At 36.0% G+C, this 14,494-nt stretch overlaps 1 protein-coding gene across 35 annotated transcripts in view; it reads left to right on the top strand.

Annotated features, from left to right (window-relative positions):
- Positions 1-8,627, top strand: part of GNGT1 (G protein subunit gamma transducin 1) — a 340,161-nt gene extending 331,534 nt beyond the window's left edge. For 24 of the 35 annotated variants that reach the window (XM_072784166.1, XM_072784157.1, XM_072784137.1 and 21 more), the window contains 2 exons: positions 4,254-4,359; positions 8,375-8,627. In XM_072784166.1, coding sequence (XP_072640267.1) covers positions 4,264-4,359; positions 8,375-8,503 — 225 coding nt within the window. In that variant the 5' untranslated portion in view covers positions 4,254-4,263 and the 3' untranslated portion in view covers positions 8,504-8,627. The remainder of the gene's footprint in view (positions 1-4,253; positions 4,360-8,374) is intronic. The other 11 variants (XM_072784167.1, XM_072784163.1, XM_072784165.1 and 8 more) reach the window with 1 other exon arrangement.
- Positions 8,628-14,494: the final 5,867 nt, after the last annotated feature.

The raw sequence follows: 14,494 nt of genomic DNA, 5'->3' as shown, positions 1-14,494 counted from the left end.
CTTCTTGACAGTCTTAGTACCACTGGCACTACCTCCAATCAGTAGATGATGTTGCTTCACATCCTAGTCACTACTTATCATAAACTATAGCATTTGTCATTTGAAATCACTATGTTTATTCATTTTGTTTTACTTGTCTGACCCTCTCACTATTATATAAACTCTGTGACAGCAGGGAACTTATCTGCTATTTCCCAGGGCTAAGAGCAAGACTTGGAAAGTAGGATCTTATAAGTGTCTGTGGAATAAACAAATTACTTATTATGCCTCCTCTAGCACTTATCACAATATAATATGTGGTACATTTTATCTTGTTTATTGTCTTTCTCCCTCATTAGAATGTATGTTCCTCATGGGCAACATGCTCTACCCTCAAGCATCTAGCATAGTGTCTGGCATATAATAGCGCTCAGTAAATATTTGTTGAATGAATGAATAAAATGTTAGCTATTTTTATAGTCCCAAGTATAATGTCAGGATAAAAAAGAACAGTACAAGATAAGAAAATTTATAGCTGTATGATTACAAATTTATTGTGCATAAAACAGTGGATTTGTTTCTGAAAAATGTCAAATTAAATGTTTATAAATCAAAATATTTAAAGTGTACTAGCAATATTTCTATTTCAAAGAATGTGCGATTGATCCTCTGTATAAAACAGAGGACTTCTAAAAATAATTTCAATAATTTTCCCTAATATAGCCCTTATAAGTTAAATATTTTGTCAAGTTGCCTTACTTCAAAATATGCTTATCTATAATATGTAAAAACAGAAAGCAGGTACCTTTTGAACTTCATACTAGCCCACTTTAATTCTAGAATAGATTAGCAAGAAAGCCAATGGAAAAAGTTAGTGAAACATTTAAGCTAGTCTACAAAGTTCTATCTTCCCTACATCCCTTATCCACACTAAAAAACCCTGAAAACCATAAATAACCTGACATATATTCAAAAGGCCCTGGAGGGGGCAGTATTGCCCCCCACAGAGAACCACTGCTCTATGAATGGGGTACAACTCTGAGATGCTTTCTCCCCATCCTCTTTTCTTTGCAATTTTGGACCTTACCTCCTCTGATAGTAGTGTAAGATGGAAGTAGTAAAAGGGCAAATATTTTCTACGTAAAGCGGTATGTTTCCCTTTGAGTTAGCTGTAATTGCTACCTTAGCTTGTTGGTCTGAGTCTTCAATCCTCCCCTCTTAACATTCTGCTGGAGCCGGGGTCAGGATCCTTGGTAATAGGGCCAGTAATATGATCTAGCTCCTCTTAGAACTTCCCATGGAAAGGTGGCTCAACTTGGAAGCTTTGAGCTGCCCAGGTACGAGGAGAAATATGGCAGAGTGGCTTCATGCCCTTTGTTTTTTTCATACTTTAGAATTACATAGAAAGAAAACAATTTGTTCTTTGACACTAATTTGAAAAGGGTAACAGAGAGAAGTGTGCTGGAGCTGGAAATACTCCAGACCAAAACCCAAACACCTGTGTTGTAACCCCAGTTCTGTTTCCATCTGTTTTATCATTTGGTCACTTCAATTCTCTGGACCACCATTACCTCATCTGTAAAATGGGATAAGAGATAATTAGATTATGCCATATCTGGATTCTTTTAAACTTTTCAGTGCAACTCTGAGCCTCTAGACTCCATGCAGACAATATTCACTGCCCTTCTCTGTGTGTCTGGCAATCCTTGAGGGCAGTGAGAGTTTTGATCCTCACTCTCTGAATTTTCTCATACAAGTCCTATGACATCAAATTTGGCAAGCATTCTCACATATTCTAAGATTCACTTCCACCAAATGAAATGTGCTTTACTTAAGATATTATTAAATTTTAGAGTTCAGAAATCATTTGTTAATAAAGTTAGATACTTTGCACTTTTTTCTATGCCTAGGTGAATATTTATTACTTGCAAGTGACTTCATCCACACTTCATGATTCTGTTTTATGCATTGAACAATAGGCAGGAGTAAGGACTTAAAAGTTATGAAAGATATACGTGGTCTTATAAAGGTCCTTATAACCCACTGTGTCTTAGATTTCTTAGAATCAGAGCCTAAGACGGGGATCCTTGTCCAAGTGATTTATCAAGGGTGAGCTCTCATGCAAAATCTCTGAAGGAAGGTGGAAAGCAAGATGAAGTGGAAGTTAAGCAAAGGTGTGGTTTCAGATGTCTAGCTTATCCTGACCCCATGGGGAGCTCTGGAGGGTTCTCAATTACAGGGTTTTTCAGTCCAGAGGCAGGTAGATCTGAGCTATTAACTATTAGGCATTATCAGCCAGCCATGTGCTATACAGGTCACCCACAGGGACCACCTAAAAGCATAGCCTCCCAGACATTACCAGTTGAAGTGGTTCCCATCAGCTAAGAACAAATCTATGCAGAAAGTTTGTCCCTGGAAGCCAATACATGTAGCTGCTGGGAAAATGAACACCCCACCCTGGAAAGGGGGATCTAGACAGGGATCTGCAGTATCTGTTATGCATGATATTAAGGGAGCCAAATCATGCCCAAACGGTATCCCTTAAGAGCACTTATAAAGCTTATAAAGCTTTTCAGCAAGTGACATGTAAGGCAGCACAGTTTGAAAGTCTAAAGGTACAGAATAAGTGAGTAACCCAGCTAACATGTACTGAACACTTGTTCTGTGCTACATGCCATTGTATAATCTTTATTCCTCTCAAGAAATCTACAATGTAGGTAATCATATTGCTCCTATTTCCTAGTAAACTGAGAAGTGAAGTAACTTCATCAGGGCCACACACCTAGCAAGAGCAAATGAGTGATCATTTTATTAGCAATAACATGGTAGGGAGTCTCTAAAACAGAGAAGTGAAATTCTAAGCCTTATTCCAGATCAAAACGTTTAGATTGTGCTTATATTTTAATAAGTTCCTAACATGATTCTTATACACACTGAAGTGTCAGAGCCTTTGCCAAGTGGAATTAGTTTTCTGAGATGGAGAAAAAATTGTGCAAAGGATAATGTCAACAACTAAAAATGATCAGCAAAGGTAGATATGCTTGTGAATGGTTACAGATGGTCTGAAGGCAGTGAGAAGGAAAGGAAGGATACACCTGCACATGGGCTCTCCAATACTACAATATATACTAAAATGTATATTTCCCCAAGAATATCAGTCCATTATAAGATTGAGAAGGGAAATAATATTTCCTCAAAGGTTTTGGAAATGATAACATGATGTAAATACAAGGAAATACATTAATTTCTGATAAGTTATTAGCAGAGTATTTTTAGGTAAATGTGTAATGTTGTTTGCTGAAATAGCATGTGACTTAAATATGTCTACTTTCATAAAAATATGTCATTATAAAAATTGGACTGGGGAGACAAAGGAGAAAAACAGAAGACCAAAAAAGGAGAGATTATATGTGTGATGCCACTTGGCTACAATGAAATATTTTCCAGACAATTGCATGTGGGTACCACCAGCTACTGAACCATCTTCCCCCATTGATCTAATTAAGGAGAAGAGATTGCTGAGAGTGCAAATCTTTCTTTTACAATGTACATCAGTAGACCAGACCCACTGTGTCACATTTAACCTGCTACATTTGCTCATCATTGCTTTCCAATGCATTGTGACAGTTATACACAACTTCCAGGTATTGTTTAGAGACACATCCTAAGTAAATATGCTAGTTTATTTCTGATTAGTGAGGTTGTTTGCTATATCTCCACTCTATTGGTTCATATTTCATAAAATCTATTATTTATAGAGAACTTACAATGACAGTTTTTGTATAGTTCTCTGTTAATACCAGATTAAATACTTTAGCGATTTAGGGGATTAATGGCCAGTCCTCAAAATGACCTCAAACTAACTTAAATGGCATAAATCATATGATGGAGGGGTTTGGTGCTGGAGATGAGGGTCAGAAACCCAAACTTTTACACTATGCAAAAAAAAAAAAAAAAAAGCAAGGAAGAGAGGCTTTGGATGTTTAAGATTATATACTGACTAAACTGACCTCTCCCCACAAACCTACTAGCAGGTGTTTAGAGTCAAATGCTTGGTTTAATCATATTAGTGAAGATTATAAAGAGCTTTAAAGTTGCAAGGCTAGTGTGCAGTGCTAGAATTGTTCAGAGACCATTCATAAGAAATCAGTTATCATAGAAAGCTAAAGCAAAGAAACAGTTCACTTAGTAAGTTAAGTGCTGAGGGAAGGGTTGGCTAATATTGACTGAAGCATGCCCAGCAATTTGGGTATATGAATTGTCTATTTTTTCAGCAGGCAAAAGATGCCAGTGATTAATATTGAAGACTTGACAGAAAAGGACAAATTGAAGATGGAAGTTGACCAGCTCAAGAAAGAAGTGACCCTGGAAAGAATGCTGGTAAACTGCTGCTCTCTTTTGAATTTTATTTTAAACTATAGATATGGTAGAACTACCAGGTCAGAAACTGTTGCAGGGGAGCAGAATTTGCCACCCCAACATATACCTCCTTGACATAAGTATTATTTTAGGCTGATTATTTTTAAGAAACAGCAAATATTAGAGAATATCTGGAAATTAAGTAAAAGTTGCCCTTCTGTAAGAGATATTTACAATTATAAGACAAGTCTCTATTTATAAGGGTATCTCCCTCTCTATACCAGGAAGAGAAGAATGACTCTAAATCTTTAGAACCTCTTATAATTAGAGAAAGCTAAGACTTAAATATGGTTGATATAAGTGGAATTTTACTGACTACTTTTCCTGAAAACCTCCCATAATTGGCTTTCCCCCACCCAAGTTCCCAATATCTTTTGTCTTCAGCTGGAGATGATGTTTAAGGGGGTGTCTTAGGCCATTTCAGAGAGTTACTTTGTTTTCTTGGGTCTCTCCTATGTACACAAGAGGTATACATGCTATTAAATTTCTATGTGTTTTTTCTCCTATTAATCTGCCTTTTTTACTAACAGCAGTGTCTCAACCAAGAGCCTAAAAGGGTAGAGGGAAAATGGTTTGTCCTCCCCCATGCCATTCACTGGAGAGGCTCAATGTAGTTAAAAATGAGTGGTTCAGGTAAAAAATTCATCAGGTATTAAGAAAATTAATGATCATAATTATCTCTTGACTTAGACTCTAGAAGTTTGGCAAATTATTTTCCATGGGCCAAATCCAGCCCTTAGCCTGTTTTTTTTGTTTTGTTTTTTTGGTTTTTTGTTTTTTTAATGACCACTAAACTAAAAATGTTTTTCTGGTTTTGTGGAGTTGTCTTAAAAGAGAGAGAGACAGAAAGAAAAAGGAAATGAAGAATGACACCAAGACTGTATTTTAAGCAGTAAAATGAAGCAATGCATATAGGCATTTTGTTTTTACTTTTCTAAACTGATAAGCTTCTCTTTATTTAATGCAATACTTTGATGTTTAAATACTTTTAGCCAAGACCTCATCTCCTCCAGCACTGTCATGGCTAGTCTGAATGAGTACATTCTATTCCTTCTTTGCAAATAAAAATGAGTTCAAGCACAAGAACTCCTTCATTCCTCCTAAAAACATCTAACAGATCTTGGAAATGGTTACCAAGAGTTCTCTGCCATTAAAAGGAGAGAAATGGCAAAGGAATAGGCTTCCTCCAAACAAACAGTGACTGAAGCTTGGAAAATATAGATACGTATTTTAGATCTCTTCATTTTAGGAAAGTAAGTAGAACAAAAACTCCTCCACGAGTGATAAGAGTATCTCATATTTTTTCAAAAAATCATTTTATTAAGCCAAAGCGGAAAAAAAGGAATTTGTATTATCTTCATACTTTGCTCAAGACTCTTAGTCCCAATAATAATTGGAATTTTGGCTTCTTTTCTATTTATGATTGTCTCAAACTTCCCTGTTGCTCTTTCCATACAGGCAAAACATTTTGATGTAAAAATAAAATTAAATATATACACAGCACCGGAAGCTTGGAATGCATAACAAAACAGTTAAAATCTTTATCTTTATAATTTGGGAAAAATAAACTTTTGGGATAAATAAAGGAAAGTTATTTTTTCTTCCTGACTTGAAAAATCCAAATGCTGTTTCATTATTTATTTACTCAGGATTGTTGTTTTGAAGGCAATTTGATTATATTCATGTTTATTATTCATTTGTGGCAAGCTTATCTGGGAATTTTTATTTTGTGTAAACATCACATACATCACCACCTATCAGTTTGGGGGTCCTTTTCCCTGCTACTCAAAAATCTTCTTGCATTTGGAAGTCAAACTAACTTAATATCAGACTGCCAAAACTACACACACACACACACACACACACACACACACACACATTTTAGGTCCTGAACTTATAGTTCTGATGCAGGATGGCATAGCGTCCTTATAGTATGGTCCAGGTAGACACTGGAACCGTATCCCTGGTTCAGATTCTACTTCATAGCTTTCTCCCTGTGGAACACTCACCTGAGATATATTCTGCAAAATGGGAATAGTAACAACATCTAAGTCAGAGAGCAATTGGGAGGAATAAATGGAATAATATATACAAAGCTCAGAGAACAATACTTAGGACGTAGCAAGTACTTTCCACTATTATTATTACTTTTTAATTATTATATATATTTTAATTATAATATATATATTTAAATATATATATATTTATATATATACATATCATAGTTCATACTATGCCTCAACCTATTTTGCTATCAAGGAACTAGTACTGTCAGAATAACACATCTCATTGCATACAGTTTTTAAAGCTGACAGACTTACAATGACTGCATGTCAATGCAATAGGCAAAGACTAAAGATAATCTTTGTAGTAATAGCCAAAAATAGCTACCATTTGATCTAGCATTTGTTGTATGATAGGCACTTAATGCAACCAGTGTTGTTCTTCCTTTTTCATAGACAAAGTGACTAAATTGTAGAGGAACTCTCTTAATAAATGATGATAAACAGCCGATCCAACATTCAAACCGGGGATGCCCTGAATCCAGTGTCCATGCTTTCCACCATGCCATGTAATCCTATATTAAACTATAAATACTTATAGTAAGCCTCACTGAAGTAATTTTTGAACACACACTCACATAGGATTTTAGGTAATTTATTGCTCCGTATAGCCTCGGATCCTAGGTAGACATTGTCAAAACCACCCCTCACTGACTGTAGAATTAGGACAGCAATTAAGCCTCTATTCCTGACACCTGGTTGGGGCCAAAGCAGTTGGTGTTTGGAGAAGTGGGATAAAAGCAAACCTAAATCTTAATTTTGAATTTTGAGAAGGAAAAAATGTGAATCTAAATTACTGCATATTTCAGAATTGTGTATAAACTACAAGTATCATCATATGAAGAAGCCACCCAACCAATGCCTTGCTCCAGTTAGAAATGACGTTTCCTAATATGTCGATAATGAATTTGCAGAGTTATAATCTTATGTTTAATGTTCCTGGAAATTTGCATACAAAAATCGCATAAATATTTTATTTAAAAAAAAAACAATAAATCAGTTAGATAGCTTATGGAATGGTCACCTAGTGGACTGCCAGAAGTGAATTAGTTTCACGTCAATGTCATGAATTGTAAGTTAAGTGAAAAGTTGAAAGTTAAAGGAAATGAATTATTTGCTCTTATGTGTATATACACATTTATATTTATGTATGTTATAGAACCTTGATTCTTTCTAAAACGTGTATTAAGTGGCACATGGGCCATTTAAGCTCTGGCTGAGTCCATTAAAATACTAAAGCCTGGTTTTTCATGAAGTCATTACTACAATGGTACAGATGATTGAGGAGCAAGTTCAAAAACACAAATAATGATGTAATGTAAACACAAATACTTGTTTACTGAGCACCAGCTGACTACAGTCTCTCTTCTAGATGCCTGGGTACATGTGAACAAATCAGCCAAAGGTCCTTGACCCATTGGAACTCAACTTCTAATGTACTGTCATGATCAATCATTGTAAAAGACTTTAAAATAAAATTACATGTATATACTTCTGAGAATTCAGGAGTGGTGCTAAGTCTGGAATTCAAAAATTATTCATTCCTTCCACCCTTGCAGGTCACATTTTTGGAATGAGGAAAAAGATTTAATCAATGTTCACTCTGGTGACACTGTTGACTTCTGTTGCCAGCTATGTTCTGATCCCTGTTCTGATCTCCTTTAGAGAAGCTGGAGGCTGTGTCTACTGAGAGCCTTTAGCTGGAGTGTGACCAGATGGTTATCCTTTGCCTGAAGATGTCTAGGAGGACAGAAAGAAGAGCAGCTGTTTCTTCTTCTCTCCTAGAAAGTACATATGCATTGGTGGAAACCAGAACCACGATTAAAAAGATCACAGAAATTATAATACGTTCTTGGATGCTATAGTATTCTGTATTAAACCAAATGTGTCATTTCTTTCTCCTTTCTTTTAAGGTCTCCAAATGTTGTGAAGAAGTAAGGGATTATGTTGAAGAAAGATCTGGGGAAGATCCACTAGTAAAGGGCATCCCAGAGGACAAAAATCCCTTCAAGGAGCTCAAAGGAGGCTGTGTGATTTCATAAGAAAAAAAGAGTTCCTTGGAATAGCTTGAGTTTTAATGACAGTACTAATTTTTGGTCATCTATAATAATACTATTAAGCATTTACATAACCTTTTAATTTATAAATATAAACTTTTAATAAAAATTGGGATGTGATAATGCACAAATCTATGTTTTTTTCTTAAAGTATTTAGCACAGGGTTTAACACATAATTGACAATAAATATTGATTGACCCCTTTCTTTAAGAGTAACTACTATGGGGGCAGCTGGGTGGCTCAGTCAGTTAAGTGTCCGACCCCTGCTTTTGGCTCAAGTCGAGATCTCAGAGTTGTAAATTGAACCCCACATTGGGCTCTGTGCTGGGTATGGAGCCTGTTGAGATTTTCTTTGTCCCCTTCTCTCTTCCCCTTCCCATTCAGTGCTCTTTCTCACTCTCTCAAAAACAAGCAAAAACCCACCAAAACCCAAACAAACAAAAACCAATAACTACTATGTTTTATGAATGAGTCTGTATTATTCCAGTTGCCAGCATATAGTTAATGGTTTAGGTTTCTTAACTTCTCTTTCAGCACTACTAATATTCCAGCAGGATATGTCATGGTTAGCCTTATATTTTTTCCAACCTTTCTCTTGCTCACAGAATTAGGAAGTCTATTCTTTTGACTCATGGAAGACCTATCTTGGCAGAATGTGTGCTCTGAGGATTTTCATTGTGGATGTTTTGCTCTCTGTTTCCCTTGCTCTCCCAAACCTCAGTCAGCAGTGAGGGTTTTAACTTGACCTCTTCCTACATTCTTACCATTTTTACTTGTTACCGATGATGTAACTTTTTACCGAAATACCAACTGGATTAAGAGTAGGTCTGCGGTCTGAGGGCACAGTCGGTTTACCCAGAGTCAAGGTTATACCCAGAGTTCTGGCTCTGGCATTTTATTGCCTACCTGACTTTGAATAAATTACTTAATCTTTCTAAATCTCAGTTTCTTCCACAGTAGGATAGGAATAATAATGGTTCTATCCCCTTTTTCATAAGGGTTAAATATTACCTAGGGTGATTATGGCACTTAGCATATTGCATGACACACAGGAAGACCCAGTAGGTGTAATTAGTATTGTTACCAGGAAAGAACCTGGATGAATAGCCAGAATCCTTTGAGATACATGCTGTTCCATCCCATCCCTAAGAAGATCCTCATCAGTACTATCCTTTTCCCTACAGCAGTGCAAAAGCAAGATGATAGAAAAAATAGCCATCTTCTGCATCATCCGGCTAATCAGTTTCCTCCTGGTGTCTTATTGAGTTGACATAAGCCAAAATTCACTACCATTGCACTAATGACTAAGATATTTTGCCTCTGCTTCTGTAACAAATGATGAGTACCAATTACCCCAACTCAGAAACTGTTGTTGTTGTTAGTGTTTCCTTGTTGCTATTTCACATTTACAGTGCTGGTTGTGGATACGTCAGTGATCAGAATACAATGAAATGCTAATTGCTTGTCATCCTTTTTAAAAAGAAGAATTATCTAATATTTGGTCTGGAAGGGAATCTCCAGGTGGTCCCAAGTTTGGCTCCCAGCATAGTACTTTTGCACCCTGGCCGTAGTAAATGCTCAACAAAGATCTACTGACCCTTGTCCAACCCCTTTATTTGAAACAGAAAATCTCGGCTCAAAGAAAGGAGTTGGCAGGTTTTTCAGGTGTAGACTCTGAGTCTCTGGCTGAGTGGTTAACGACACACTCTACCACATATCAAACGTGCTTTTAACAAATTCCAGGATCAACTTGGAGCTTCTTATTTTTTTCCTCAGGAGATGCTCTTTTCCCCTCTTTCAAATGACAAAACTCCTCTCCAACCATTCCTTAGCACTTCCTCTCTCCCCGTTCCACTCTCTTTTCTTCCATAGCACCCATCACCATCTAGCGTACTATACATTTTACTTGTTAATTTGTTTAATTGTGGTCTATCTTAAAGATATTTCTATGTGCAGTTTAGTGTTTATTAAGTGTTCCCTTTATTTTCTTTTTCCCCTGATTAAAAAAAAATATAGTCTTTGCCAGCATTTAGTAACATGTATTGTCCTACCCAAAATCTCTAGCTTTTCTCTAACACTGGATAGATTTGGGAGGCAGATGATTCTAAGTCAAAACCCTGACTTGGCCATTTTTCTACTTCAACTCTGGGAACATCAGGGTGTTTTTCACATATAAAAAGAGAGAATAGAATGGATTCTTACATAAAAATTTAAAATCACTTAGGACAGATATAGATAAAAACCTAATAAATGTCTTCTATTATAATAAACCCTGGAGACTTTCTATAGTCAACAAACTTAAGTGTCAAATATCCCTGACTTGACACCTTATTTCCCCACCTTCTTCCATTTAGTCAGACTGACCTCTCCACCTGAAATGTCCCTCTGCTCTAACTCATTTCAGCCTTTTGAAATCCTACTCCTTTTCTGAGGCTTGCTATAAACTATCTCCTCTGTCCCTCACTCCATCCCAAGAGTATTCTGTGTATCTTGTAACCCATTTAACATTGCTTTGCCTTCTTTCATTATCATCTGTGTGGTTGTCTTACTCTCAATTCGGTATTGTAAATTTCCCAAGCCAGAAGCTCTGTTAATCTTTGAAACTGCCGGGATCCCTGAGTGGCGCAGCGGTTTAGCGCCTGCCTTTGGCCCAGGGCACGATCCTGGAGACCCGGGATCGAATCCCACGTCGGGCTCCCGGTGCATGGAGACTGCTTCTCCCCCTGCCTTTGTCTCTGCCTCTCTCTCTCTCTCTGTGACTATCATAAATAAATAAAAATTAAAAAAAAAAAATCTTTGAAACTGCCATATCAACTAATAAATTATCTCTACAATTGAATTGACTTAGTAAGTGTTCAATTAAAAGCAGGAAAGGACAGTACTTCTTATATTAGATAATTCAGAATTCTTATTAGCTTAACTAGGGAATAAATCAAAAGTAGGATAACATTCCTGTTACTGAAAAATACAGACTGTTTGTAGGAGTTGGAATAAGAAAGGACATATATAAAGAAAGATAGTCTAGGAAGAAGGATGTGAGATCATGACTATCCCACAGGCTATATAGCTACAACAGTGAGTGATTTTTTCCCCCCAGAAGTTATTTCAGGGCCATGGATTACTAGGTTAAAAGGAATGAGGTAAGACTACAGAGAAACAAGGAACACTATACATAGCCTTAGCATTTGGCTTGTCCACAAAATTTCCTGGTACCAGTAAGGAGAATAGGTTACTATAATTTATCAGTTGAGATACTTGCACCTTGAGGTATTTTGTACACATGGGTCAGTTTAACCTTTAGCAAGAAAAAAAAAAACCTCTCACTATTATTTTAATTTGAATTGATTTGATTTTACTCAGATTTCAAAACAAGGCTAATATCAAACTTGCTCAATTCTGAAAGAATGTATTAACATGAGGAAAAGAGTAAAACAGAGTAATAGGAATGACCAATTATAATGGAACTTAAAGTCTTGTAGAGCAGAATTGATAAATCATTTTGATATAAATTATAAGTAGCTGTTAAGGTGATTGGAGCACTGGATGACATAAATCATTCTGTAACTTCACATTATCTTCACCTAGAAAAGGAAGCTATATACATAGTTTCATGGAATGGGTTAGATTGTGAAATGTTCCATGTGATTGTTATAAAAAATTGAACTAAAACAAATTGAATTGAGTGTATCAAATGTGTTAAATATGTTCCTTAAAAAACATCATTTTAATGGCCTGAACAGTCACCATTAACTTTGTAAATTCTAGAAGAGCAGAATTTGAGAAATAACCCAGTTTATTTACAACAACAAAACAAAGGCAGAGAGTTCCTATGTCTTACAAAAAAGATCACAAGATAGAGTAAGACCAGAACCCCAGTCTTTTTTATTTCAACCTAGAATTAAATCAACTACAATATAACTGCCCTCAATATTTTCTTACACAGTTTCCTTTATATGGATTTTTTAACAACATACTAAATACATCAGAAAAGTGGTCAAGAATTGCATTGATTTTCTTTTTTCTTTTCTTTTCTTTTCTTTTTTTTTTTTTTTTGTATATCAAGGTAAATATTTCATAGTCTTTGCTCTTTCATACTTTAAAGGTAGAAATAACCACATGGTTAATTTTCTTAAGCAAATTTCTTTAAAACATTTGTCAAAAGACAGTGGGCTAAAAAAGGCTATTTTCTGATTATATCTGTTATTTTCATTGCAGAATGGTTTGAACACATACTATTTTGTAAAACAATTTTTATTACAGGTCATATGCAAAATAGAAGTAAAAAGCTAACATGACATTTGGATATAACTAGTATGGATTTCAAACTTTATCCAAAAAATTTTGATGATAGCACATTTCTGTGAGAATACACAAGAAATTGTTTACCATGGTTGCTCTCTAAGAGGTAAATTCCATGCTTAGGGATAGGGGCTACATGCTCTTCTAAAAAGAAAAGTGTTCTCATTATTTTACTGTTTAAAACCAAACAAGACATTTTTCAGACTGCTGTGTGATCATGGGATTTCAGCATTTCCTAATTCATTTTAATCAGTTAACTTAATATATTAGAGACGTGCATTATTTTATAAGAACAAAAACTAAAAATAGTATGCTAATATATATTTCATCTCTAATTTAAGTCTCATAATACTGTGGAAGAAGTTAAATAACCACTACGGATTTATAACTATTTATCACTGCATGGAACTAGATGATTTCATACAGAAGAAATTTCCAGGCCAAAATAATTCTATTTTTATGATCTGGAACAGACAACATTAAGTTACTTAACCAACTTATTTAATTTGGGCGCTGCACTTATTTAATTTGGGCCATGTTAACTACTTTCACTAACTTATTTAAGTTATTTTTAACCAACTTTTAAAAACTAAGCAATGGGGAATCAAAAAATATGAATTGCTTTTGGAGACAGATGTGAGTTTTTTGTCTTGGCTCACCACTTATGAACAGGGGAAAACTCTGGCAGCTGACTTAACTTCTTTGAGCTTGGGAGATCCTGGAATGTGTGGTATTTCAAATACAGAAAAAAAAGCTCCTTAACAATTTTCTTTGTGAAAGTGATTTATCAGATGTGGACACATAAATACAATTAGAAACAAAACATACCTTAGCTAATTTGCTATTCTCCTTCCCCATCGATATTTTATAAATAAGAAAACCAAAATCCAGTAAAAACTAAGTGATTTTTCCAGTGATTGTCAGTGGCAAAGCTGGGACTAGACCCAGAGTACTCATCAAGCAGCTCATTGTTCTTCTCCTTCCAATATATTCATTGAGGATAATCAAGTAGAATGTAGAGAGAAATGATGAACAAATAAAAATCTGTGCTTACGAAATAGGGAGTGGCTTTGGGTTCTAAGGCCAGGTACCCTGAAATACTGGGTAACTTGAATTTGACTCCGTAGGCAGGAGGTGATCTCCAAAAAGAGAAATATCTGACTGCTGGGAAAGGTTTTTTACATTCATGCTTTATTTTTCTTCTAGTCTACTAAGTATCATTAACAAGGTTTTAGTTAACGGTCAAAGGGAAACTTTATGTTGCAGGTAAACGGGTGTCACATCAGACATTTTTCCTGCCTTTCCGAAATGGCAGCAAGATGAATCCTGCTTTGCAGATAGTGGAGACACCAACGCTGAGTAAAAGTGGAGACACCAACAGTGAGTTAAGGTAGAGACACCAGCACTGACTTAAAGTGGAGACACCAGCACTGAGTTAAAGTGGAGACACCAACACTGACTGAGTGAAGGTGGAGACACCAACGCTGAGTGAATCCGCTGCCTACACCCAGGGAGGTACTGGGGTCTGGAGTTCACAACCCTTGGTGTCAACTGTCACCCAAACCCCGGTTGATGGGAAGTGGAGACGCACTTCGTGGTAGGAACTCTTAAGATTCCTGCTTCTGTCTCCTCCAGTATCATCCGCGTATCCTCCAAATCCTTTCAAAACATTCCCC

The sequence above is a fragment of the Canis lupus genome, chromosome 18, assembly GCF_048164855.1.
Source record: "Canis lupus baileyi chromosome 18, mCanLup2.hap1, whole genome shotgun sequence".
Taxonomy (NCBI): domain Eukaryota; kingdom Metazoa; phylum Chordata; class Mammalia; order Carnivora; family Canidae; genus Canis; species Canis lupus.
Note: the sequence above shows the minus strand (reverse complement) of the source record. Positions and strands in the feature narration are given on the sequence as shown.